Consider the following 25943-nt stretch of genomic DNA (forward strand, 5'->3'; position numbering starts at 1 on the left):
TACTTTATTCGTCCCCATGGGGAAATTCAACCTTTTTTCCAATGTCCCATACACTTGTTGTAGCAAAACTAATTACATACAATACTTAACTCAGTAAAAATATGATATGCATCTAAATCACTATCTCAAAAAACATTAATAATAGCTTTAAAAAAAAGTTCTTAATTCCTGGCGGTTGAATTGTAAAGCCTAATGGCATTGGGGAGTATTGACCTCTTCATCCTGTCTGAGGAGCATTGCATCGATAGCAACCTGTCGCTGAAACTGCTTCTCTGTCTCTGGATGGTGCTATGTAGAGGATGTTCAGAGTTATCCATAATTGACCGTAGCCTACTCAGCGCTACAATGCTTATTTCTCTCTACAGTACTCATTGATTGAAAATGAAGAACAAATAAACAAGGTTGATTTTCTATTTATTTACCAAACGCTAACGCCGAATATGTATTTCTATATCGCGGGAATAGCACTTCTCCCGCCCGTGCTCGTCTCCCGGCTGATCTACGTCATCATTGTCTCCGCGGAAAGACTCTCCTGGATACCCACTCCACGCTCGCTGCGATGCTAACGCCTCCCGACTCCGTCTCCGCGCCTGTGTCCGGCACCGGCGTTCGTCCGCAGCCACGCCCTTGCAACAGAAACCTATTCTTTGCTCATGGGAAGCTCCTGGAAACTCCTGGGAAGCTCCTGGAAGCTCCTGGGAAGCTCCTGTCGATGATGCTGTTTGAGAGTTTATAGAGATTACATCGCACCACGATGTTGTGAGGGCAGATGCTTGTGGCAGAGTGACGATGCCAAGTCTGGGATGTAGAAGTCCGGATTGAGGTGAGAGAACTAGGATACAAATGAGTCAAAATATTCAGGGATGTCTCCGTCGTCAAACTGTGACGCGCAGAGGACATCTAACGGAGACATTGATTAAAATGGCAAAGAAGTAGTCAGAGATGTTTTCAGAGAACATCCTCGACGGTTGTCTTTCTGATGTGTCTATCCACGTTCCGACCATCACCAGTGACGTCACCTGCGGAGACAGTACACAGTTCATGTTGACTACGCAGGCAACCAGAGGGAGCTACTGTTGGGGAGGAGAAATACGAGTGGTGTTTTCTCAGTCCGTGTCAATCATCGTGACAAAGCAACTTTTCATACAATTTACATGTTTCATATCACCCACCCCACCCCTCCTCCGCACGAAAACTGTTCTTTTGGTTATGAATATATCGCTTCCCATCGCCGCCTGACTCTCGCCCAGCGCTGTTACGTCATCAAAATGCGATGTGTACACGGGAACAATCATGACCCTCCACGACTCATAGTCTTGAACGTAATGGATATGTTTCTTTTGCAGGTAACAGTTTACATCGACAGCCCAATATTCTGTTCACCTACCTCTTCAGATCACTGTAAGCAGATCGATCGCCCAGATTAAGTGTCTGTAAACGTGAGGAAATCATCATGATTAGCAAAAGAATATATTGTCAAAATCTGGACGTGGTAGAAGGGAACTGGGAGAATATTGGGAAGGACCTGCCTGTATTTAACAAACTGGCCCTGAATTAAACCGCGGAACAGCCGGGCCATGATGGAAAGAGAATTTACTGAGACACACAGTTATTAGATATTGCAGGAGGCACCAGACGTCCATAAGAGTCAGGAGAAGATTTAGGCAATCCCGACATGGGTCCCGCTCCGCCATTCCATCATGACTGATTTACTTTCACCCTCATCCCCATTCACCCGCCTTCACTGTGTAACATTCGGCGCTATCAACGATTCATTACTCAGGACTTTGGCCTCCACAATAAATAGCACAGATAAGCCACGCTCTGACTAATGATATGCCTCCTTATCTCTCCGTTCCAAAGGGAGTTCACTATACTCTCAAACTGTGCTCTTTGGTCTGAGGTACTCCTACGATTAGAGATATTTTCTCCACGTCCACTGTGTACAGGGATGTGTCACAGAAGTCACTCTCCCAAACGACAGTGGGTAGAGGACTCAGAGTCATTAAACGCTCTTCATCCGTTTACGCTCTCACTCCTGAGATCAATCTCGTTTATTTCCTCTGGACCGTCTCCAAGACATCCCGTCCTTTCTCAGATGAGGGCTTCAAAACGTTTTAAAATTCTCAGAATGGGGTCTGACAAGAACCATAGAACCAAAGAACACGGAAAACAGGTCATTCGGCCCTTCCAGTCTGTGCCGAAAATTTATTCCGCTAGTCCCAGTGACCTGCACCCAGTCCATAACCCTCCAGATCTCTCCAATCCATGTACCTGTCCATTTATTCTTAACACTTGAGTGAGCCCGCATTTACCACGTCAGATGGCAGCTCGTTCCACACTCCCACCGCTCTCTGAGTGAAGATGTTCCCCCTAATGTTCCCCCAAAAGCCTTTCCCCTTTCACCCTAAAGACATGTCCTCTCGTATTTATCTGTCCTAATCTAAGTGGAAAGAGCTTATTCAGATTTACTCTGCCTATACCCCTCAGAATTTTGTAAACTATCAAATCTCCCCTCATTCTTCTACGCTCCAAGGAATGAAGTCCTAACCGGTTCAATCTTTCCCTGTAACTCATCTCCTGAAGACCCAGCAACATCCTGGTAAATCTCTGCACTCTTTGAATCTTACTGATATCCTTCCTATAGTTAGGTGACCAGAACTCCGCACAATATTCCAAATTTGGCTTCACCAATGTCTTATCCAACCTCCCCATAACATCCCAACTCCTATGCTCAATACTTTGATTTATGAATGCCAGGATGCCAAAAGCCCTCTTTACAACCCTGAGACGCCACTTTCAGGGAATTAAGTATCTGAACTCCCAGATCCCTTTGTTACTCCGCTCTCTTCAGCGCCCTACCATTTACTGTGTAACTACCTTGATTCTTCCTTCCAAAATGTAACTCCTCACACATGTCTACATTAAATTCCATCTGCCATTTTCTGGCCCATTTTTCCAGTTGCTCCAGATCCCTCTGCAAGCTTTGAAAGCCTTCCTCGCTGTCCACAACGCCTCCAGTCTTAGTGTCACCACCAAACTTGCTGATCCAATTTATCACACTATCATCTAGATCATTGCTATAGACAACAAACAACAATGGTCCCAGCACCGATCCCTGAGACACACCACTAGTCACAGGCCTCCATTCTGAGAAGCAATCATCCACTACCACTCTCTGTCTTCTCCCACACAGCAAATTCGAATCCAGTTTACAACCTCTCCATGGATGCCTCGTATCTGAACCTTCTGAACTAGCCTCCCATGTGGGACCTTGTCAAAGGCCTTACTAGAGTCCATGTATACAACATCCACAGGCTTTCCTTCATCTGCTTTCTTGGTAACCTCCTCGAGAAACTCTACGGGATTCGTTAAACATGATCTACAACGCGCAGAGCCATGCTGACTATCCTTAATCAGCCCTTGGCAGTCCAAATACTTGTATATCCGATCTCTCAGAACACCTTCCAATAATTTACCTACTACTGATGTCAGGCTTACCGGCCTGTAATTACCTGGTTTACTTTTGGAGCCTTTTTTGAACAACGGAACAACATGAGCTACCCTCCACTCCTGCGACACGCGACCGAGGCTAAGGACATTTTAAATATTTCTGCCAGGGCCCCTGTAATTTCTACACTAGTCTCCCTCAAGTAACATGTCAGGCCCGGAGGATTTATCTATCTTTATTCGCTGTAAGGCAGCAAGCAACTCTCCCTCTTTAATCTCTATGTGTTTCCCCTCCTTCCACATACGCTATGCCAGTTATGCATTTAAAATGACTTTAAAATCCTGCGTATCCCATCGTTTCATTTTTGTGCTCCGTACCTGTCAAAATCAATCATAACATTGCAATTTCCTTCCTTCCTTACCACTAATTCAACATAAAAGATAAACTTTCAGGGATCCTGCACTACAACACCAAAGTCGATTTACACGTCCGATTTATAAATTCGATCTCTTTTGGAAAATAGACCACCGTTTCACTCTTCCTGTCAAAGTGCAAGAACAAATTCCTCCATATACTAGATTTTATTTGTCTTTGTTTGTCTGTTCCCCTCATTGTTCCAACACCTTCGGCTGACCCGCTGCTTCCTGAGTCCTGCGCACTGCCAACAACTATCTTTGTATCGTCCCCAATCCTGGCCACTTCGTTGTCAAGATTATTGACTGCAAACGTGGAAAGTGGCGGCCGAGCACCGACTCCCACAGAATAGCACTGGTCATCGGCAGCCCATTGGAAACAAATCCCATTCAATCCGACTCTTCAATTCCTCCCAGTCGGCGAAACCTCTGTTTTCCGCCAAGTAACACCACGCGCTCTTACATTCATTGGCCCGATGTGCGTTAACTTGTTAAAGGCCTTCTGAAAGTCCAGGCGCACACCACCCTCGGACTCTTTGTTGCCGATTGCGCATGTTATTTCCTCCAAGAATTCCAACAGCATTGCCAGGCAAGATTTTCGCACGGGCAAACATTGCTGCCAGCGACCCGCTTTGTCTCCTGCCTCCAAGTGTCGGAAACCTCTTCGTTCATCGTGTAATCTAACGCCACCCTGTTTTTGGAGCCCCTTTCTTCATGAAGAGCAGACTGATAATTGCAACTTCCCAGTTCCCAAGAACAGTTCAACAACAACGTGAAACTTTGACTATCAGTGCTAATTCATCCACGACATCTTCAGCGGCCCATTTCGGAATCCTGAGGTGTAGATCATCTCGCCCATTTAGTCCCGGTGACTGATCTACCTTCTTCCTTTTCAGCTTCCCATGAATCTTCCCCTTATTATAGTGACTGCAATCACTTTCGGGTCCTGACACTGACATATTACTGCTGTGCTCGACAGTGCAGACTATCGGATGTCTCACTTCAGGGTCTGTTTCTTACTCAATGAAGTGGAAACAGTTACTTCAAAAAGAGATTGACGCAAATATTCCTCTTACCATGTAAGTGTGGGGTTCACCCTGTACATTGTTATTTGCGCCCTGCGAAGAGAAAAAGGCGATTTTTTATCGTGACTTTAAACAAGTGAACAATAATTGTTTTCTGACTCTGCACAGATAAGCCCCGAGGGTATCAATGTTCACATTCGTTGCTGCTTGTATCTAATTGGCATCGTTCACCGTTCGATGCACCGCGTGTTTCTGAGTCAGTGTGAGTGCAATACATATAATGTCTCTGACATCAGGAATGCTTCCGAATGTCACTCAATCATTCGTCAATATTCAGTCACACAGGAGCATGATGAATTTTACTTGAGGAGGAATTCGCCTTCAAAACCATTCCTGCTGAGAGATTTGCCAGAATCAGAACGTTCACTAGGCGGATTCAGAACCATTCACCTTGAGAGATACATGTGAATGAGAACGTGTACGTGGCCGATTGGGGATGTGGACCCGTGGCCTCAGGCTGTTTACCGAAAGATGCTATTTCTGTTAAACGCTCACAGAGATCACTGTTGATCACAGACAGAAATGTACAAACCTGACCCTGGCTTCACCCTGTGTGTGATTGTGGAGTCTCCGCCGTTACTCACATTGACCGGACATTATAAAAGACTCTTTCATGAAAGAGGAGGTATGATTTTGCATTGTACAGGAATTACGGATTCTGGGGAATTCTGTGGAAAATTCTGCAGGTGCTGGAAGCCCAGCGTAACACGCACAAAATGCTGGAGGGATTCAGTGAGTCGGGCTGTATTAATAGAATTTTCTGATCCGTTTACATTTTGTGCCGAGACCCTTCCACTAGTCTGGGAAGGGGACAGGAAGACGCCTGAACAAAATGGTGGGGAGGGGGAGGAGGGCAGGCTGGGAGCTGATAGGTGAGGCCGGATGAGTGGGAACGGGAAAGGCTGAAGAAAAAGTAATCCGATTGCAGAGGCGAGTGTGCCACAGGAAAAGGTTAAGACGGAGGGGCACGTGGGGAAGTTGATGGGCAAGTGAGCAGAAGAGATAAGAGGCCAGAGTGGACAGCAGAAGAAGAGGGAACTGAACAAAAATACCTGTGGGATAAGCTCATCAGGTTTGTGTCTACTTTAGGAATATGATGTGCTGTTAATCAATTAACTGAACATGAGATCTGGGATCGATCATCCAGGATCTTATTAAATGCCCAATGAGAGCAGAATAGCCCAATGGACTCTACCGGTCACAATACTTATGTTCCCACCTTCCCTTTGCAAACCAATGGCTGAAATCATGACCATCCTTACCTGTTCAATCCTCGGGAAATTCACATAGCTTGGCGATGCGTTCACGGTGTTTGTATCCAAGGTGCCTGTGGGGGAAAACAGATATGTCACAGCGGTGAAGAGCATCAGGAGCCGTTGTTGAACACAGCCGACGTCCATCCGGCCAAAAACAAAGCTCCATTAACAGCATGAGCTTCCATATAACCATACAACAATTACAGCACGGAAACAGGCCATTCCGGCCCTCCTAGTCCGTGCCGAACTCTTAATCTCACCTAGACCCACCTACCCGCACTCAGCCCATATCCCTCCACTCCTTTCCTGTCCATATACCTATCCAATTTTACCTTAAATGACACAACTGAACTGGCCTCTACTACTTCTACAGGAAGCTCATTCCACACAGCTATCACTCTCTGAGTAACGAAATACCTCCTCGTGTTTCCCTTAAACTTTTGCCCCCTAACTCTCAAATCATGTCCTCTCGTTTGAATCTCCCCTACTCTCAATGGAAACAGCCTATTCACGTCAACTCTATCTATCCCTCTCAACATTTTAAATACCTCGATCAAATCCCCCCTCAACCTTCTACGCTCCAATGAATAGAGACCTAACTTGTTCAACCTTTCTCTGTAACTTAAGTGCTGAAACCCAGGTAACATCCTAGTAAATCGTCTCTGCACTCTCTCTAATTTATTGGTATCTTTCCTATAATTCGGTGACCAGAACTGTACACAATATTCCAAATTTGGCCTTACCAATGCCTTGTACAATTTTAACATTACATCCCAACTTCTGTACTCAATGCTCTGATTTATAAAGGCCAGCGTTCCAAAAGCTTTCTTCACCACCCTATCTACATGAGACTCCACCTTCAGGGAACTATGCACTGTTATTCCTAGATCTCTCTGTTCCACTGCATTCCTCAATGCCCTACCATTTACCCTGTATGTTCTATTTGGATTATTCCTGCCAAAATGTAGAACCTCACACTTCTCAGCATTAAACTCCATCTGCCAACGTTCAGCCCATTCTTCTAACCGGCATAAATCTCCCTGCAAGCTTTGAAAACCCACCTCATTATCCACAACACCTCCTACCTTAGTATCATCGGCATACTTACTAATCCAATTTACCACCCCATCATCCAGATCATTTATGTATATTACAAACAACATTGGGCCCAAAACAGATCCCTGAGGCACCCCGCTAGTCACCGGCCTCCATCCCGATAAACAATTATCCACCACTACTCTCTGGCATCTCCCATCTAGCCACTGTTGAATCCATTTCCGTCCCACCAATCGCCAGAGCCAGGAAGCCAGGGCCGATATTGATCAATATGAAGAGAAATTAAGTTGTATTCCATTCCTCCGTTGATAATGTAATCTTGAGCAGAAAATATCACCTTATTTAAATGGAAAACTCAGCGGCAAAGGTCGCATAATTCGTGACCATTCGCGAGGTTAAAAACTTCCAGCTTCCGTGCACTATGAACTCCCATATTTCAATCAAATGATTATATTTCCAAGGGCTCAGTAATAGAACAGTTGAAACGGAGTTCACTCACTATTTCTTCCGAAATTGCTGCTCGTCTCATATTGGGGTGGCGGTGAATTCTTGACCCTGAACAAACAGAAACAAAAGTCGAAACGTGAATTCGTCAGGAGGTTACTTTCCTGCACTGACAATTCCATTTGATTCTCTCTGGTTATTGCTTGATACTGTTCCGGATATCGGATGCCCGATTCCAGTCCTTCTCGATCTCAACGGCAGTGACCATAATGGGTTAAGTGGAGAAAATTGCTTTGGCTTTTTTGACATCTAATGCTGTTCACACAAATATTGATGAACGCAAACATATTTCAGACAAACAACTTCGCCGTGAAGGCGGAATGCCGATTCTGTCCACAGAAGGGCCCCTGATCCCAGCTAAAGTCGATCCTGCCGAAATGCTCCAACAATAATTAAAGGTAGAAACGACATTCCAAGAAAAATGCGTTTACCGGCCAGTTTTCCTCGCGATCAACCATCCGCTGACTCCGCCGATCAGGCCCATGCCAAGTAAACCAAGTGCAATGCCCACGATCGCGCCAGTGGTGAGGGTAATATTGTCATCTGTTTTTGTTGCTAACACAGGAAGCAAACATAAATTTTACATTGCAGGAACATATCTTTTTTTTTAGAAACGATTGTTGATCCAAGTTCCGCAACGTCGTGGGCCCTGGTCTCGACTCTGCATCAATTTATATCAATTATTACTTCATTCTGGCAGGCCATTTAGAAGGGGGAGTGAACGTAGGGCGTGAGGAGAGCGTGAGAGGGAAATGGTTTGGATCTTTGATCATCGGGTTTACATGGACGAATGAGAGACACATTCACCCACCTTGTGCAGTGAGATAACTATTCCTATTGGTTACACCGTTAGTAACCCGACATGTATAAGTTCCACCGTTAACGGAGCTCACTGACACAAGGGTGAGTCCCTACCCTGTCTGCAGGAGATTGTCCCCGTTGTACCATGCATATATACCCCAGGGGACTGACAGAGCAAAGCAAGTTAATGTCAGGTTTGACACAATATTGGACACAACTGGACGCTCCGGTACAATTCTGACCTTCTCTGGTCCATTTATGAAATGAAAGAAGTGTTGATTAGAGTAAAATCCTGGTGGATCTGGGATATTATGACCTTCTCTGTTCATTGAAACGATGAGAGTAAATGTTGGTAAGTGCAATATCTGATACAAATGAACGGCGTTGACTGACTGTGTACTTACAGTAAACCTGCACGTCGGTCTCTCCAGAGCCACTGCTGAAAGAGTTGCTGGCGATGCACTTGTACGTCCCTGCGTCGTTTCTGTTCACACTGATTATAGTCAGTTTCGCCCTGTCGGGAGATGTAAATATTCTGCCGTTTTCCTGGATGGGTTGGTCATCCTTGAACCATGTCCGTGTCTGAACAGTGCCCGACGCGTCACAACTCAGTGCGATGGTATCGAGGTTTTCCAGGGGAGTGGAATCATTGGTCACCACAGTAACCCCGGTCACTGCCTCTGTAAATACAATTAAAATGCCCTTACTTTCATCTACCACATGTACATAATATTTGGATGCCGCCAACTCAATATCGTCGCCAGTCCTCGCTGTTATCCCTATGTGTTTCGATATCATTTCAGATTCCAGCTTAACTAAACGCCGGCACTGAGTTTAAAGTTTTACTGCCGTTACCCAAGGGGACTGTGAGAAATATATTCCCCATCCAGAGGTTACCCAATGCTATTTTTTCCTGCACCGAGAATGTACATTACCTATCAAAGCAGAATAAAACAGAAATGCACTTGGCTGCAGTTTAATTGTTCCGTAGAGCTGGTGAAAATAAGCTATTCGTGCCATGTGCTGTTGAGGTCAGAACCAGCAAGATTTCGTACTTAATACGTGGTTAAGGAGTTAGCGTAAGATGGAGGACATGCCAATGATGATCACTGGTCTCTCTTCCAGTGAAATTGCGGGCGGGACCGGAGGGACGGTTTGCTCCTGAACTGGAGAGGCATGAATGTCCTTGCGGGAAGGTTTATTGTTGCTGCTCGGTAGGGTCTAAACTGGAGTTACGGGGGGTGGGAACCAGACTGTTGAAGGGTTCGTGGAGATGCTGTGGAGACAGATATCGGTAAGACGTCGGCTGCTCAGGATCGGGTACTGTGCAATGAGTCGTAATTGAATTAAAAGAACAAAGAACGTCGGGGTGAGTGATCTCATAATATCATCGAATTCATCCTGAAATGTGAGAAGGAGAAGCTGAAGTCGGATGCACCAGTGTTACAGTGGGTGAAAAGGTATTAGAAAAGCACCAGAGAGGGGTTGGCCAGATTTAATTGAAAAAGAACACTGCCCGGGACACTGAATAAAGTGGTTTCCATTCAGAACCAAGGCGAAAGTTTAAAGCAGAGGATGATAGACTCTCGATTGGTCAGGGCATGAGGGATATGCGGAAACGGCTGTGATTGGGACTGAGAGGAATATTAGATCAGCCATGATGAAATGGCGGAGCGGACTCCTTTGGCCAAATGGTGTAATTTTTCCTGAGCCTTACAGCTGTGTGGTCTCAACTGCAGCAGGTGAACATTTGTAATTTAATCCGCAAGTCAAAACAATTCCAATTTTCATCTTAATCAATACTCTTATTCATCAATATGCAACGTTGTGGATTGATATTGTTAGTTAGTATTCTAATCGGGTTCAGGCATTTAGTTGGATTACACGGGCCTGTCTCCACCAACAACATTAATTTTATGACCTCAACAAAGGGAGGAACGGACTACCTACCGAACACAATGATTTCCGTGGTTGAGGCATTGATCCTTTTTGTAACCCTGTTATAAGCCTCACAAGTATACTTTCCCGTGTGACTCACAGAGATGCTGTCGAGGATGACCTCCTGCCCACTGTGTAGGTGGGCACCATTAAGTTGCCAATTCAATTCAGCGCCTGGGCGGGACTCTGTGAAACATGTTAACCGTATGGTGCTTCCGGCAACGTGAAAAGGGGAGTCCGGTACAGTGATGATATCTGGACGATCCGGTCCGTCTAAAACAAACACACAAAACGGATTGCAACAAATCACACAGGAAGCGCAGCAGAGTTTCTTAGCGAGAGAGGAGGAACAGCCCATCACCAGTGGAAGTCTCCTACACACCGGCGAGTGCATTCGTCTGGAAGCCTCCCGCGGTAATAACAGAGGAGAGCGGATCGTTTTGTAACTTCTCTAGGGGTGTGGTTTGTTGGAAAGAATTAAGGAAACCCTTTCCAGAACAATGTACCCAGCTTCTCTCCGCGGTAAGGCAGCTTGGAGAGTGGATGCCATAACTAATGTGATCAGGGATCGGGCAGAATGTCACCTGGGGCTTACACCATACTGTGACGTCACTGACCTTGTGTGGAAATAAAGGAACTCACCTATGACAGGTTTTATGGTCGGGCCCATTTTCAGATTCAATATTCTCTGTTCAGTCTCTATCTGTGAAGACAGTCGCCGGAACACCACTGAACAATGGGATGTTTATCCCGATCTAAAAGCTATAACCTCCCGCATCAACAGGTGCACAGAAGCAATGTGTCCCCGCCTACTCGTAGCTGTCGACATTTGTCAGAGGGTTAGCGGGGCCGTAAATCCTGGGATGTCCGGACTGTCTTACGCAGAGAGGTTAGAGAGACTGGGTTTGTACACGCTGGAATTATTGTCTATTGTCTGTTGTCTATAAAGGACAAAAGGTGCACAGAAGCAATGTGTCCCCGCCTATTCGTAGCTGTGGGCATTTGTCCGAGGATTAGCGGGACTGCGGGCGGTTTCAGCTCAGAGCCGTCCCTCGCTTCGGGGGAATGGAATAATCATCAAAGTTTCTAAACGGCCTTAGACAGCGCTGGAATTTCAATGGTCCATTTCAAACCATTTATCCGAAAAAAAACCCACTCATTTGCACTCACTGTTCCAAACACGGGTCAGATTCCATTGCGTTGACACAGAATCAAAGCAAAATTAGAATTCTAAAGAGATAAATTTGATTTGAATGGATAGAGTTGAAGTGATAGTCAGAACTCCGTGGAGTCCAAAAGGCAGACGCGATATCAATGCACCTCGGCCAGTCTATTCGAATGATATTGCAAGTCCTACTTTGTGCTTACGCGATGTCCACCCACCCAAATCTCAGGTACATCACAATTGCCTTTGAACTGTGGTGACTGGAAAAGCTCAAAACGCATTGCTCTGTGTGAAGAGACATGCAGGGCAGACCAGTTTGTCCGGCACAATTCTTACACCTGAAGTCCAGAAGTGAACCGACTCTATGGGAGCGACATTGTCGCCGTAATTCAACTCCGATTCGAGGTTGGAAGTTCAAAATTTCAATTTGAATTCACCAGCGCCCGATAGAGGCCCGGATCCGTCTCCAAATCAACTGCTCAGTTACTTGGGTGCTCGCCAATAGTGGTTTATTTCTAGGGTACCGTTCACTAATATAATCCCACTCACTCGGAACCCCGTATCCAGCAGGACTTGTAATATTGTGTGTAACTACCGGAGACTCGGGACACTTACAGTTGACATCGAGACAGAACGGGTCGCTTGTGAGGTTGTTTATCAGGTTGCTTGCTCTACAGGTGAAATTTCCGTCTGTCCGGAGCACTCCAGAAACAGTGAGTGTGCTGTGATCGGCACTCAGCACAAACCTACCACCAGGAATGATCACGCTGTTCTCCTCAAGCCACAGGTAAGAGACATCCGTGCCTGTAGCGGAGCAGGTTAGTGTGACGGTGTCGCTGTACTCAATCAGCATGGTGGCGTTAGATGTTACAGTGACATTGGAAACAGGTTCTGTTAAAACAGAGGTGATCGGTTACTGCACAGCTCAGGAATATAATCCGGAAATTTATGGATTCCGCTCCGTATCTGAAAATGAGATCAAACATTTATTATTCCATAATAAGTAAACATTAAACAATAATTCCACTTGATGGACATAAGGTTTGAGATGAAGACACTGGACCTGAGACACGTCATTTCATCCTTCATTCTCCGCCCACTCAGAGACGGTAATTTGGAATTCTAACCCTTCAGGCCTATCCATGACGTCATAGACTGTGAGAAGGGTTCGTGGAGATGCTGTGGAGACAGATATCGGTAAGACGTCGGCTGCTCAGGATCGGGTACTGTGCAATGAGTCGGAATTGAATTAAAAGAACAAAGAACGTCGGGGTGAGTGATCTCATAATATCATCGAATTCATCCTGAAATGTGAGAAGGAGAAGCTGAGGTCGGATGTACCAGTGTTACAGTGGGTGAAAAGGTATTAGAAAAGCACCAGAGAGGGGTTGGCCAGATTTAATTGAAAAAGAACACTGCCCGGGACACTGAATAGAGTGGTTTCCTTTCAGAACCAAGGCGAAAGTTTAAAGCAGAGGATGATAGACTCTCGATTGGTCAGGGCATGAGGGATATGCGGAAACGGCTGTGATTGGGACTGAGAGGAATATTAGATCAGCCATGATGAAATGGCGGAGCGGACTCCATTGGCCAAATGGTGTAATTCTTCCTGAGCCTTACAGCTGTGTGGTCTCAACTGCAGCAGGTGAACATTTGTAATTTAATCCGCAAGTCAAAACAATTCCAATTTTCATCTTAATCAATACTCTTATTCATCAATATGCAACGTTGTGGATTGATATTGTTAGTTCGTATTATAATCGGGTTCAGGCATTTAGTTGAATTACACGGGCCTGTCTCCACCAACAACATTAATTTTATGACCTCAACAAAGGGAGGAACGGACTACCTACCGAACACATTGATTTCCGTGGTTGAGGCATTGATCCTTTTTGTAACGCTGTTATAGGCCTCACAAGTATACTTTCCCGTGTGGCTCACAGAGATGCTGTCGAGGATGACCTCCTGCCCACTGTGTAGGTGGGCACCGTTCAATTGCCAATTCAATTCAGCATCTGGGCGGGACTCTGTGAAACATGTTAACCGTATGGTGCTTCCGGCAACGTGAAAAGGGGAGTCCGGTTCAGTGATGATATGTGGACGATCCGGTCCGTCTAAAACAAACACACAAAACGGATTGCAACAAATCACACAGGAAGCGCAGCAGAGTTTCTTAGAGAGAGAGGAGGAACAGCCCATCACCAGTGGAAGTGTCCTACACACCGGCGACAGCATTCGTCTGGAAGCCTCCCGCGGTAAATAGCACAGGAGAGCGGATCGTTTTGTAACTTCTCTAGGGGTGTGGTTTGTGGGAAAGAATTGGGAAAACCTTTCCAGAACAATGTACCCAGCTTCTCTCTGCGGTAAGGCAGCTTGGACAGTGGATGCCATAACTAATGTGATCAGGGATCGGGCAGAATGTCACGTGGGGCTTACACCATTTTCTGTGACGTCACTGACCTTGTGTGGAAATAAAGGAACTCACCTATGACAGGTTTTATGGTCTGGCCCATTTTCAGATTCAATATTCTCTGTTCAGTCTCTATCTGTGAAGACAGTCGCCGGAACACCACTGCACAATGTGATGTTTATCCCGATCTGAAAGCTATAAACTCCCGCATCAACAGGTGCACAGAAGCAATGTGTTCCCGCCTACTCGTAGCTGTCGACATTTGTCAGAGGGTTAGCGGGGCCGTAAATCCTGGGATGTCCGGACTGTCTTACGCAGAGAGGTTAGAGAGACTGGGTTTGTACACGCTGGAATTATTGTCTATTGTCTATTGTCTATAAAGGACAAAAGGTGTACAGAAGCAATGTGTCCCCGCCTCTTCGTAACTGTGGGCATTTGTCGGGGGGTTAGCGGGGTCGGACAGGACCGTGGGCGTTTTCAGCTCTGAACCGTCCCTCGCTTCCGGGGAATGGAATTATCATCAAAGTTTCTAAACGGCCTTAGACAGCACTGGAATTTCAATGGTCCATTTCAAACCATTTGTCCGAAAAAAAAACACTCATTTGCACTCACTGTTCCAAACACGGGTCAGATTCCATTGCGTTGACATAGAATCAAAGCAAGATTAGAATTCTGAAGAGATAAATTTGATTTGAATGGATAGAGTTGAAGTTATAGTCAGAACTCCGTGGAGACCAAAAGGCAGACGCGATATCAATGCACCTCGGCCAGTCTTTTCGAATGATATTGCAAGTCCTGCTTTGTGCTTCCGAGATGTCCACCCCACCCAAATCTCAGGTACATCACAATTGCCTTTGAACTGTGGTGACTGGAAAAGCTCAAAACGCATTGCTCTGTGTGAAGAGACATGCAGGACAGACCAGTTTGTCCGGCACAATTCTTACACCTGAAGTCCAGAAGTGAACCGACTCTGTGGGAGCGACATCATCGCCGTAATTCAACTCCGATTTGAGGTTGGAAGTTCAAAATTTCAATTTGATTTCACCAGCGCCCGAGAGAGGCCCGGATCCGTCTCCCGATCAACTGCTCAGTTACTTCGGTGCTCGCCTATAATGGTTTATTTCTAGGGTACCGTTCACTAATATAATCCCACTCACTCGGAACCCCGTATCCAGCAGGACTTGTAATATTGTGTGTAACTACCGGAGACTCGGGGCACTTACAGCTGACATCGAGATACAACGGGTCGCTTGTGAGGTTGTTTAGCATGTTGCTTGCTCTACAGGTGAAATTTCCGTCTGTCCGGAGCACTCCAGAAACAGTGAGTGTGCTGTTATCGGCACTCAGCTCAAACCTGCCACCGGGAATGATCACGCTGTTCTCCTCAAGCCACAGGTAAGAGACATCCGTGCCTCTTGCGGAGCAGGTTAGTCTGACGGTGTCGTTGTACTCAATCAGCATGTTGGCGTTAGATGTTACAGTGACATTGGAAACAGGTTCTGTTAAAACACAGGTGATCGGTTACTGCACAGCTCAGGAATATAATCCGGAAGTTAATGGATTCCGCTCCGTATCTGAAAATGAGATCAAACATTTATTATTCCATAATAAGTAAACATTTAAGAATAATTCTACTTGATGGACATAAGGTTTGAGATGCAGACGCTGGACGTGAGACACGTCATTTCATCCTTCATTCTCCGCCCACTCAGAGACGGTAATTTGGAATTCTCCCCCTTCAGGCCTGTCCATGACGTCATAGACTGTGAGAAGGGTTCGTGGAGATGCTGTGGAGACAGATATCGGTAAGACGTCGGCTGCTCAGGATTGGGTACTGTGCAATGAGTCGGAATTGAATTAAAAGAACAAAGAACGTCGGGGTGATGATTTCATAATATCATCGAATTCATCCTGAAATGTGAGAAGGAGAAGCTGAAGTCGGATGCACCAGTGTTACAGTGGGTGAAAAGGTATTAGAAAAGCACCAGAGAGGGGTTGGCCAGATCTAATTGAAAGAGAACAATGCCAGGGACACTGAATAGAGTGGCATCCTTTCAGAAGGGAGGCGAAATGAATTTATTTCGGTAGCACGTGGCGAATCTGGCAATTATGTTCCACAGGCAGCTGTAGAGGGCGTATCGTTATGTAAGTTTAAAACAGAGGATGATAGATTCTCGATTGGTCAGGGCATGCGGAATATGCGGAAACGACTGTGATTGGGACTGAGAGGAATATTGGATCAGCCATGATGAAATGGCGGAGCGGTCTCCATTGGCCAAATGGTCTAAATCTTCCTGAGCCTTACAGCTGTGTGGTCTCAACTGCAGCAGGTGAACATTTGTAATTTAATCCGCAAGTGAAAACAATTCCAATTTTCATCTTAATCAATACTCTTATTCATCAATATGCAACGTTGTGGATTGATATTGTTAGTTAGTATTATAATCGGGTTCAGGCATTTAGTTGAATTACACGGGCCCGGCTGCACCAACAACATTAATTTTATGACCTCAACAAAGGGAGGAACGGACTACCTACCGAACACAATGATTTCCGTGGTTGAGGCATTGATCCTTTTTGTAACCCTGTTATAGGCCTCACAAGTATACTTTCCCGTGTGGCTCACAGAGATGTTGTCGAGGATGACCTCCTGCCCACTTTGTAGGTGGGCACCGTTCAATTGCCAATTCAATTCAACGTATGGACGGGACTCTGTGAAACATGTTAACCGTATGGTGCTTCCGGCAACGTGAAAAGGGGAGTCCGGTTCAGTGATGATATATGGATGATCCGGTCCGTCTAAAACAAACACACAAAACGGATTACAACAAATCACACAGGAAGTGCAGCAGAGTTTCTTAGCGAGAGAGGTGGAACAGCCCATCACCAGTGGAAGTGTCCTACACACCGGCGAGTGCATTCGTCTGGAAGCGGTAAATAGCACAGGAGAGCGGATATTTTTGTAACTTCTCCAGGTGTGTGGTTTGTGGGAAAGAATTAAGGAAAACTTTCCAAAAAAAAAAAATTCCCTGCGTCTCTCTGCGGTGCTAAAGTAATTCAGCTTGGAGTGTGGATGCAATAACTAATGTGATCAGGGCTCGGGCAGACTATCACGTGGGGCTTACACCATACTGTGACGTCACTGACCTTGCGTGGAAGCAAAGGAACTCACCCAATGACAGCTTTTATAGTCGGGCCCATTTTCAGATTCAATATTCTCTGTTCAGTCTCTATCTGTGAAGACAGTCGCCGTGACGCCTCTGCACAATGTGATGTTTATCCCGATCTAAAAGCTATAACCTCCCGCATCAACAGGTACACAGAAGCAATGTGTCCCCGCCTACTTGTAGCTGTGGGCATTTGTCAGAGCGTTAGCGGGGCCGTAAAGGACCGTGGGCGTTTTCAGCTCTGAACCTCACTTCGCTTCTAGGGAATGGAATTATTATCAAAGTTTCTCAACGGCCTTAGACAGCGCTGGAATTTCAATGGTCCATTTCTAACCAGTTGTCTGAAAAAACACCAATTTGCACCCATTATTCCAAATACGGGTCAGATTCAATTGCGTTGACATAGAATCAAAGCAAAATTAGAATTCTGAAGAGATAAATTTGATTTGAACGGATAGAGTTGAAGTGATAGTCAGAACTCCGTGGAGACCAAAAGGCAGACGCGATATCAATGCACCTCGGCCAGTCTATTCGAATGATATTGCAAGTCCTGCTTTGTGCTTACGAGATGTCCACCCACCCAAATCTCAGGTACATCACAATTGCCTTTGAACTGTGGTGACTGGAAAAGCTCAAAACGCATTGCTCTGTGTGAAGAGACATGCAGGACAGACCAGTTTGTCCGGCACAATTCTTATACCTGAATTCCAGAAGTGAACCGACTCTGTGGTAGCAACATCGTCGCCGTAATTCGACTCCGATTTGAGGTTGGAAGTTCAAAATCTCAATTTGAATTCACCAGCGCCCGAGAGAGGCCCGGATCTGTCTCCCGATCAACTGCTCAGTTACTTCGGTGCTCGCCTATAGTGGTTAATTTCTAGGGTACCGTTCACTAATATAATCCCACTCACTCGGAACCCCGTATTCAGCAGGACTTGTAATATTGTGTGTAACTACCGGAGACTCGGGGCACTTACAGTTGACATCGAGATAGAACGGTTCGCTTGTGATTTCGTTAATCAAGTTGCTTGCTCTACAGGTGAAATTTCCGTCTGTCCGTAGCACTCCAGAAACAGTGAGTGTGCTGTGATCGGCACTCAGCTCAAACCTGCCACCGGAAATGATCACGCTGTTCTCCTCAAGCCACAGGTAAGAGACATCCGTGCCTCTTGCAGAGCAGGTTAGTCTGACGGTGTCGCTGTACTCAATCAGCATGGTGGCGTTAGATGTTACAGTGACATTGGAAACAGGTTCTGTTAAAACACAGGTGATCGGTTACTGCACAGCTCAGGAATATATTCCGGAAGTTAATGGATTCCGCTCCGTATCTGCAAATGAGATCAAACATTTATTATTCCATAATAAGTAAACATTAAACAATAATTCCACTTGATGGACATAAGGTTTGAGATGAAGACACTGGACCTGAGACACGTCATTTCATCCTTCATTCTCCGCCCACTCAGAGACGGTAATTTGGAATTCTCCCCCTTCAGGCCTGTCCATGACGTCATTGACCGTCTCAGAGGCCCTTCGGCCGGTTTCCTTCATGCTTAATAAGATGTCTCCCTGAACTGTTCCAATTTGCCTGCGACTGGACCAAGTACAACCTGTTATGTCCTTCTACTGTCGAAATGATTTCTGAATATTACATTTGCACGCACCCTACTATGAAACGCACCAGTTGGGTCACTTTTAAGTTGTACCTCACTCAGTATCAATCTATTTTCGAGATTTTAGACTCCTCCTTCAGATAAATACGTGAACATGGAAATAGGCTGTGGTTCTCGTGCTTTTTAGAAACCTCTATGTGGTCATGCAACGGCCTCCCACCCTCCCAGAATAAGGTCCTATTCGAACTCCTGTAGCCATTCCCCTGAATAATAAGTTTATGTCCTGGATGCTGTTGGTGAGGACGACCGACCAGGGGTGAGGCACTGTGGCAGGGCCTCTGGCACTGAGTCTGACCCTGTGATGCAGAAGGGTGGGACGGATAGGAGGAGAGCTGTCGTCATTGGAGACTCTATAGTCAGGGGAGCAGACGGGAGGTTTTGTGGACGTGAGAAGGACACACGCATGATTTGTTGCCTCCCGGGTGCCAGGATCCGGGATGTGTCTCACCTGGTACATGACATTCTGGTACGAGAGGGAAAGCAACCAGAAGTCGTGATACATGTTGGTACCAATGACATAGGCAGGAAGAGGGATGAGGTCCTGAAGTGTGAGTTTCGGGAACTAGGCAGAAGGCTGAAGAACAGGACCTCAAGGGCGGTGTTCTCAGGATTGCTGCCAGTGCTACGTGATAGTGATGGTAAGAATTGGAGGAGATGGCAGTTGAATGTGTAGCTGAGGAGTTGCTGCAGGGGGCAGGGTTTTAGATTTTTGGACCACTGGGATCTCTACTGGGGAAGGTGGGACCTGTACAGATTGGATGGGTTGCACCTGAACTCGAGGGGGAGCAATATCCTTACAGGTAGGTTTGCTAGCGTGGTTCGGGAGGGTTTAAACTAATTTGCAAGGGGGGTGGGATCTGGAGCGATAGAGCAGTGAAAGAAGTGCATGGATTAAAGCCAGATCTAACATATAGAGAGGCTTTGAGGAAAGAGAAGCAGAATAAAGGGTGTAAAGGTAGGAAGGTAGAAGGGCTAAAGTGTGTGTACTTCAATACAAGAAGCATCAGTAATAAAGGTAATGAACTGAGAGCATGGATACATACATGGAACTATGATGTAGTGGCCATTACGGAGACTTGGCTGGCACCAGGACAGGAATGGATTCTCAATATTCCTGGATTTCAGTGCTTTAAAAGGGATGGGGAGGGGGGGAAGCGGAGGAGGGGTGGCATTACCGGTCAGGGATACTATTACAGCTACAGAAAGGGTGGGTAATGTAGCAGGATCCTCTTTTGAGTCAGTATGGGTGGAAGTCAGGAACAGGAAGGGAGCAGTTACTCTACTGGGGTTATTCTATAGGCCCCCTGGTAGCAGCAGAGATAACGAGGAGCAGATTGGGAGGCAGATTTCGGAAAGGTGCAAAAATAACTCGGTTGTTATCATGGGTAACTTTAACTTCCCGAATATTGATTGGCATCTGATTAGTTCCAAGAGTTTAGATGGGTTAGAGTTTGTTAAGTGGGTCCAGGACGGATTCCTGTCACAGTATGTTGACAGGCCGACTAGGGGGAATGCCATAATAGATCTAGTATTAGGTTACGAACGGAGTCAGGTCACAGATCTCTCAGTGTGTGAGCATCTGGGGGACAGTGATCACCACTCCCTGACATTTAGCATTATCATGGTAATGGATAGAATCAGTGAGGATATGATTATTTTTAATTGGGGAAGGGCAAATTATGAGGCTATAAGGCTAGAACTTGCGGGTGTGAATAGGGATGATGTTTTTGCAGGGAAATGCACTATGGACATGTGGTCGATATTTAAGGATATCTTGCAGGATGTTAGGAATAAGTTTGTCCCGGTGAGGAAGATAAAGAATGGTAGGGTGAAGGAACCATGGGTGACAAGTGAAGTGGAAAATCTAGTCAGGTGGAAGATGGCAGCATACACGAGGATTTAGGAAGCAAGGATCAGGTGGGTCTATTGAGGAATATAGGGTAGCAAGAAAGGAGGTTAAGAAGGGGCTGAGAAGACCACAAAGGGGGCATGAGAAGGCCTTGGCGAGTAGGTCAAAGGAAAACCCGAAGGCATTCGTCAATTATGTGAAGAACAAAAGGATGACAGGAGGGAAGGTAGGACCGATTAGAGATAAAAGTGGGAAGATGTGCCTAGAGGCGGTGGAAGTAAGCGAGGTCCTCAATGAATACTTCTGTTCGGTATTCACCACTGAAACGGAACGATGATGGTGAGGACAATATGAGTGAGGTTGATGTTCTGCAGCCAATTGATATTAAGGGAGAGGAGGTGTAGGAGTTGTTAAAATACTTTAGGACGGATAGGTCCACGGGGACTGACGGAATATTCCCCAGGCTACTCCACGAGGCAAGGGAAGAGATTGCTGAACCTCTGGCTAGGATCTTTATGTGCTCGTTGTCCACGGGAATGGTACCGGAGGATTGGAGGGAGACGAAGGTTGTCCCATTGTTCAGAAAAGGTAGTAGGGATAGTCCAGGTAATTATAGACCAGTGAGCCTTACGTCTGTGGTTATAAAGCTTTTGGAAAAGATTATTAGAGATAGAATCTTTGGTCATGTAGAGAATCATGGTCTGATCAGGGATAGTCAGCATGGCTTTGTGAAGAGCAGGTCGTGCCTAACAAACCTGATAGAGTTCTTTGTGGAGGTGACCAGGCATATAGATGAGGGTAGTGCAGTGGATGTGATCTACATGGACTTTAGTAAGGCATTTGACAAGGTTCCACACGGTATGCTCATTCAGAAAGTCAGAAGGCATGGGATCCAGGGAGGTTTGGCCAGGTGGATTCAGAATTGGCTTGCCTGCAGAAGGCAGATGGTCGTGGTGGAGGGAGTACATTCGGAGTGGAGGGTTGTGACTAGTGGTGTCCCACAAGGATCTGTTCTGGGACCTCTGCATTTTGTGATTTTTATTAATGACCTGGATGTGGGGTTAGAAGGGTGGTTTGACAAGTTTGCAGACGACACAAATGTTGGCGGTGTAGTAGATAGTGTAGAGTATTGAAAAAGATTGCAGAGAGACATTGATAGGATGCAGAATTTGGCTGGGAAGTGGCAGATGGAGTTCAACCCGGAGAAGTGTGAGGTGGTATACTTTGGAAGGACAAACTCCAAGGCGGAGTACAAATTAAATGGCAGGATAGTTGGTAGTGTGGAGGAGCAGAGGGATCTGGGGGTACATGTCCATAGATCCCTGAAAGTTGCCGCACAGGTAGATAGGGTATTTAAGAAAGCTAATGGGGTGTTAGCTTCCATAAGTCGAGGGATAGACTTTAAGAAACGCGATATAATGATGCAGCTCTATAAAACTTTAGTTAGGACACATTTGGAGTACTGTGTCCAGTTCTGGTCGCCTCAGTATAGGAAGGATGTGGAAGCATTTGAAAGAGAACAGAGGAGATTTACCAGGATGCTGCCTGGTTTAGAGAGTATGGGTTATGATCAGAGATTAAGGGAGCTAGTGATTTACACTTTGGAGAGAAGGAAGATGAGAGGAGACATGATAGAGGTGTACAAGATATTAAGAGGAATAGACAGAGTGCACTGCCAGCACCTCTTCTCCAGGGCACCACTGCTCAGTACAAGAGGACATGGCTTTAGGTTAAGTGACAGACAGCCACCGTTGACTGACGGACTAGTGGTGTGCCTCAGGGATCTGTATTGATTCCAATGTTGTTTGTCATATACATTAATGATCTGGATAATGGGGTCTAAATTGGATTAGTAAGTATGCAGATGATACTAAGATTGGGGGCGTTGTCGATAATGATGTAGGTTTTCAAAGCTTGCAGAGAGATTTATGCCAGTTAGAAGAGTGGGCTGAAAGATGGCAGATGAAGTTTAATGCTGATAAGTGTGAGGTGCTACATTTTGGTAGGAATAATCCAAATAGGACATACATGGTAAATGGTAGGGCATTGAGGAATGCAGTAGAACCGAGTGATTTAGGAATAATGGTGCATAGCTCCCTGAGGGTGGAATCTCATGTAGATAGAGTGGTGAAGAAAGCTTTTGGTATGCTGGCCTTTATAAATCAGAGCATTGGGTATAGGATACAGACTGCTCTGCGAAACATATTCAGAGGAATCGGACTTCAGACCTCTGCAATGTCTGACCTGATGTGGGAGCTTTCATCCACAGGTTAGATGGGCTAAGTTTTTTAATGTGTAAATTATAGTTTGATTACATCCTCTCCACATCTACTCTATGTGTCCTCTGGTCCTGGACTCCCCACTGTAGGAAACATCCTCTCCACATCCACTCTATCTGTATCCTCTGGTCCTAGACTCTCCCACTACAGGAAAAATCCTCTCCACATCCACTCTATCTGTGTCCTCTGGTCCTAGACTCCACCAATATAGGAAACATCCTCTCCACATCCACTCTATCTGTGTCCTCTGGTCCTAAACTCCCCCACTATAGGAAACATCCTGTCCAAATCCACTCTAGCTTTGTCCTCTGGTCCTAGACTACCGCACTATAGGAAACATTCTCCCAACATCCAGTCTATCTGTGCCCTCGGTTACTAAAGTCCCCCACTATAGGAAACATCCTCTCCACATCCACTCTATCTGTGTCCTCTGGCCCTAGACTCCCCCACTACAGGAAACATCCTCTCCACATCAACTCTATCTGTGTCCTCTGGTCCTAGACTCCCCCACTACAGGAAACATCCTCTCCACATCCACTCTATCTGTGTCCTCTGGTCCTTGACTCACCCACTATAGGAAACATCCTCTCCACTTCCTCTCTATGTGTGTGTCCTCTGGTCCTAGACTCCCCCACTATAGGAAACATCCTCTCCACAACCACTCTATCTGTGTCATCTGGTCCTAGACTCCCCCACTATAGGAAACATCCTCTCCACATTCACTCTATCTGTGTCCTCTGGTCCTTGACTCCCCCACTATAGGAAACATCCTCTCCACATCCACTCTAGCTTTGTCCTCTGGTCCTAGACTCCCCCACTATAGGAAACATTCTCCCAACATCCAGTCTATCTGTGCCCTCGGTTACTAAAGTCCCCCACTACAGGAAACATCCTCTCCACATCAACTCTATCTGTGTCCTCTGGTCCTAGACTCCCCCACTACAGGAAACATCCTCTCCACATCCACTCTATCTGTGTCCTCTGGTCCTTGACTCCCCCACTATAGGAAACATCCTCTCCACATCCACTCTAGCTTTGTCCTCTGTTCCTAGACTCCCCCACTATAGGAAACATTCTCCCAACATCCAGTCTATCTGTGCCCTCGGGTACTAGACTTCCCCACTATAGGAAACATCATCTCCACATTCACTCTATCTGTTTCCTCTGGTCCGAGACTCCCCCACTATAGGAAACATCCTCTCCACATCCACTCTATCTGTGTCCTCTGGTCCTAGACTCCCCCACTATAGGAAACATCCTCACCACATCCACTCTATCTAGGAAACATTCGACAGGTTTCAATGACGTCACCCTTTACTCTTCTGGATTCTAGTAAATACAGGCCCAGAGACATCAGAGGCCCATCCTATGACAAGCCGTTCAATCCCGGAATCATTTCCGTGAACCCTCTTTGAACCCTCTTCAAAACAGCTCACAATACTACAATGAGGGTTCGCCAGTTCTTTATAAATTTTCAATATTGTTATTATATGCTTACTTTCATATTCTTGTCCTCTTGAAATTAATGCTAACATCGCATTTTCCTTCCTCACGACAGACTCAACCTCTAAATTACCCTTTAGGCAATCCTACACAAAGGAATGTCAAGTCCCTTTGCACATCATTTTCTTATTGCTATATTTTCTCCATTTAGAATATAATCAGTGTTTGACACATGGGCTAATGCAGTGATACTGGCGGTAAACGTTCAGTCGATGTGCTGCTCACGGTAATCCTAACGTCAGAGCTAAAGGTCCTGCTTTTCATTAACCGCGAATAAGAAGCATGGTCCCCTCTTGCCGTGCACTCCGAACTAACTGTGTCATTGTGTTCTACCGAGTCAGCGTCTTTCAATGTGTTGTTGGGCCTGGATCCGGCTTCTGTAAAAATACCACAAATCATGTATCACGTGTAACGTACTGTGCTGAAATGATGGCTCCAAGGAGATATATTCTGCTTAAAGCAAAATACTACAGATGCACAGATCAGAGATAAAACTACAGAATGCTGTCAATATTCTGGTCGTCTCACTACAGGAAGGATGCGGAAGTAATAGAAAGGGTGCAGAGGGGATTTACGAGGTTGGATTGGGGAGCATACCTTATGAAAACATGGTTGAGTGAACGCGGCCTTTTCTCCTTGAGGCGATGGAGTATGAGAGGTGATCTGGTAGGGGTGTATAAGATGATGTGAGGCATTGATCGTGTGGATCGTCAGAGGCTTTTCCCCAGGGCTGAAATGGTTGCCACAAGAGGACACAGGTTTAAGGTGCTGGGGAGTAGGTTCAGAGGAGATGTCAGTGGTAAGTTTTTTACTCAGAGAGTGGTGAGTGCGTGGAATGGGCTGCCGACAACGGTGGTGGAGGCGGATAAGATAGGGTCTTTTAAGAGACTTTTGGATAGGTACATGGAGCTTAGAAAAATAGAGTGCTATGGGTAAGCCTAGGTAGTCCTAAGGTAAGGACATGTTGGGCACAGCTTTGTGGGCCAAAGAGACTGTATTGTGCTGTAGGTTTTTTATTTTCAATGTCTCCTCTCTTGAGGATTTGATTTCAAATTTTTACCAACATTATCACGCCCCCCTCCTTGCCTACCTGCCCGTCCTCTCGAAACAATGTGTATCCATGGACATTAAGCTCCCACCTATAGTCTTCTTTCGGCCATGATTCAGCGATGCCAACAACATCATATCTGCCAATCTGTAACTGTGCTACAAGCTCATCTTCCTTATTCCGTGTACTGCACGCACCCAAATATCACACCTCCAGTCCTGTATTCGCCCTTTTCGATTTTGCCCACCATTCACATTGTAACTCATCCTGTTGGCTGCAATTTTGCCCTGTCAGCAGGTTCCCCTCACAACACACTGCCTCTGTTTGCAGACCAGCTCCCTCATC

At 45.9% G+C, this 25943-nt stretch overlaps 1 protein-coding gene across 1 annotated transcript in view; it reads right to left on the reverse strand.

Annotated features, from left to right (window-relative positions):
* Positions 1 to 478: 478 nt before the first annotated feature.
* LOC140721209 (cell adhesion molecule CEACAM5-like) overlaps positions 479 to 25943 on the reverse strand; it is a 37298-nt gene continuing 11833 nt past the window's right edge. Inside the window, exons 5-15 of the mRNA XM_073036066.1 lie at positions 18224 to 18499; positions 16618 to 16878; positions 15303 to 15578; positions 10517 to 10777; positions 8971 to 9246; positions 8197 to 8320; positions 7761 to 7816; positions 6212 to 6276; positions 4941 to 4982; positions 1388 to 1431; positions 479 to 1019 (exon numbers count right to left, since the gene is read on the reverse strand). Coding sequence (XP_072892167.1) covers positions 1016 to 1019; positions 1388 to 1431; positions 4941 to 4982; positions 6212 to 6276; positions 7761 to 7816; positions 8197 to 8320; positions 8971 to 9246; positions 10517 to 10777; positions 15303 to 15578; positions 16618 to 16878; positions 18224 to 18499 — 1685 coding nt within the window. The 3' untranslated portion in view covers positions 479 to 1015. The remainder of the gene's footprint in view (positions 1020 to 1387; positions 1432 to 4940; positions 4983 to 6211; positions 6277 to 7760; positions 7817 to 8196; positions 8321 to 8970; positions 9247 to 10516; positions 10778 to 15302; positions 15579 to 16617; positions 16879 to 18223; positions 18500 to 25943) is intronic.

Source organism: Hemitrygon akajei, unplaced genomic scaffold, assembly GCF_048418815.1.
Source record: "Hemitrygon akajei unplaced genomic scaffold, sHemAka1.3 Scf000052, whole genome shotgun sequence".
NCBI classification, from domain to species: domain Eukaryota; kingdom Metazoa; phylum Chordata; class Chondrichthyes; order Myliobatiformes; family Dasyatidae; genus Hemitrygon; species Hemitrygon akajei.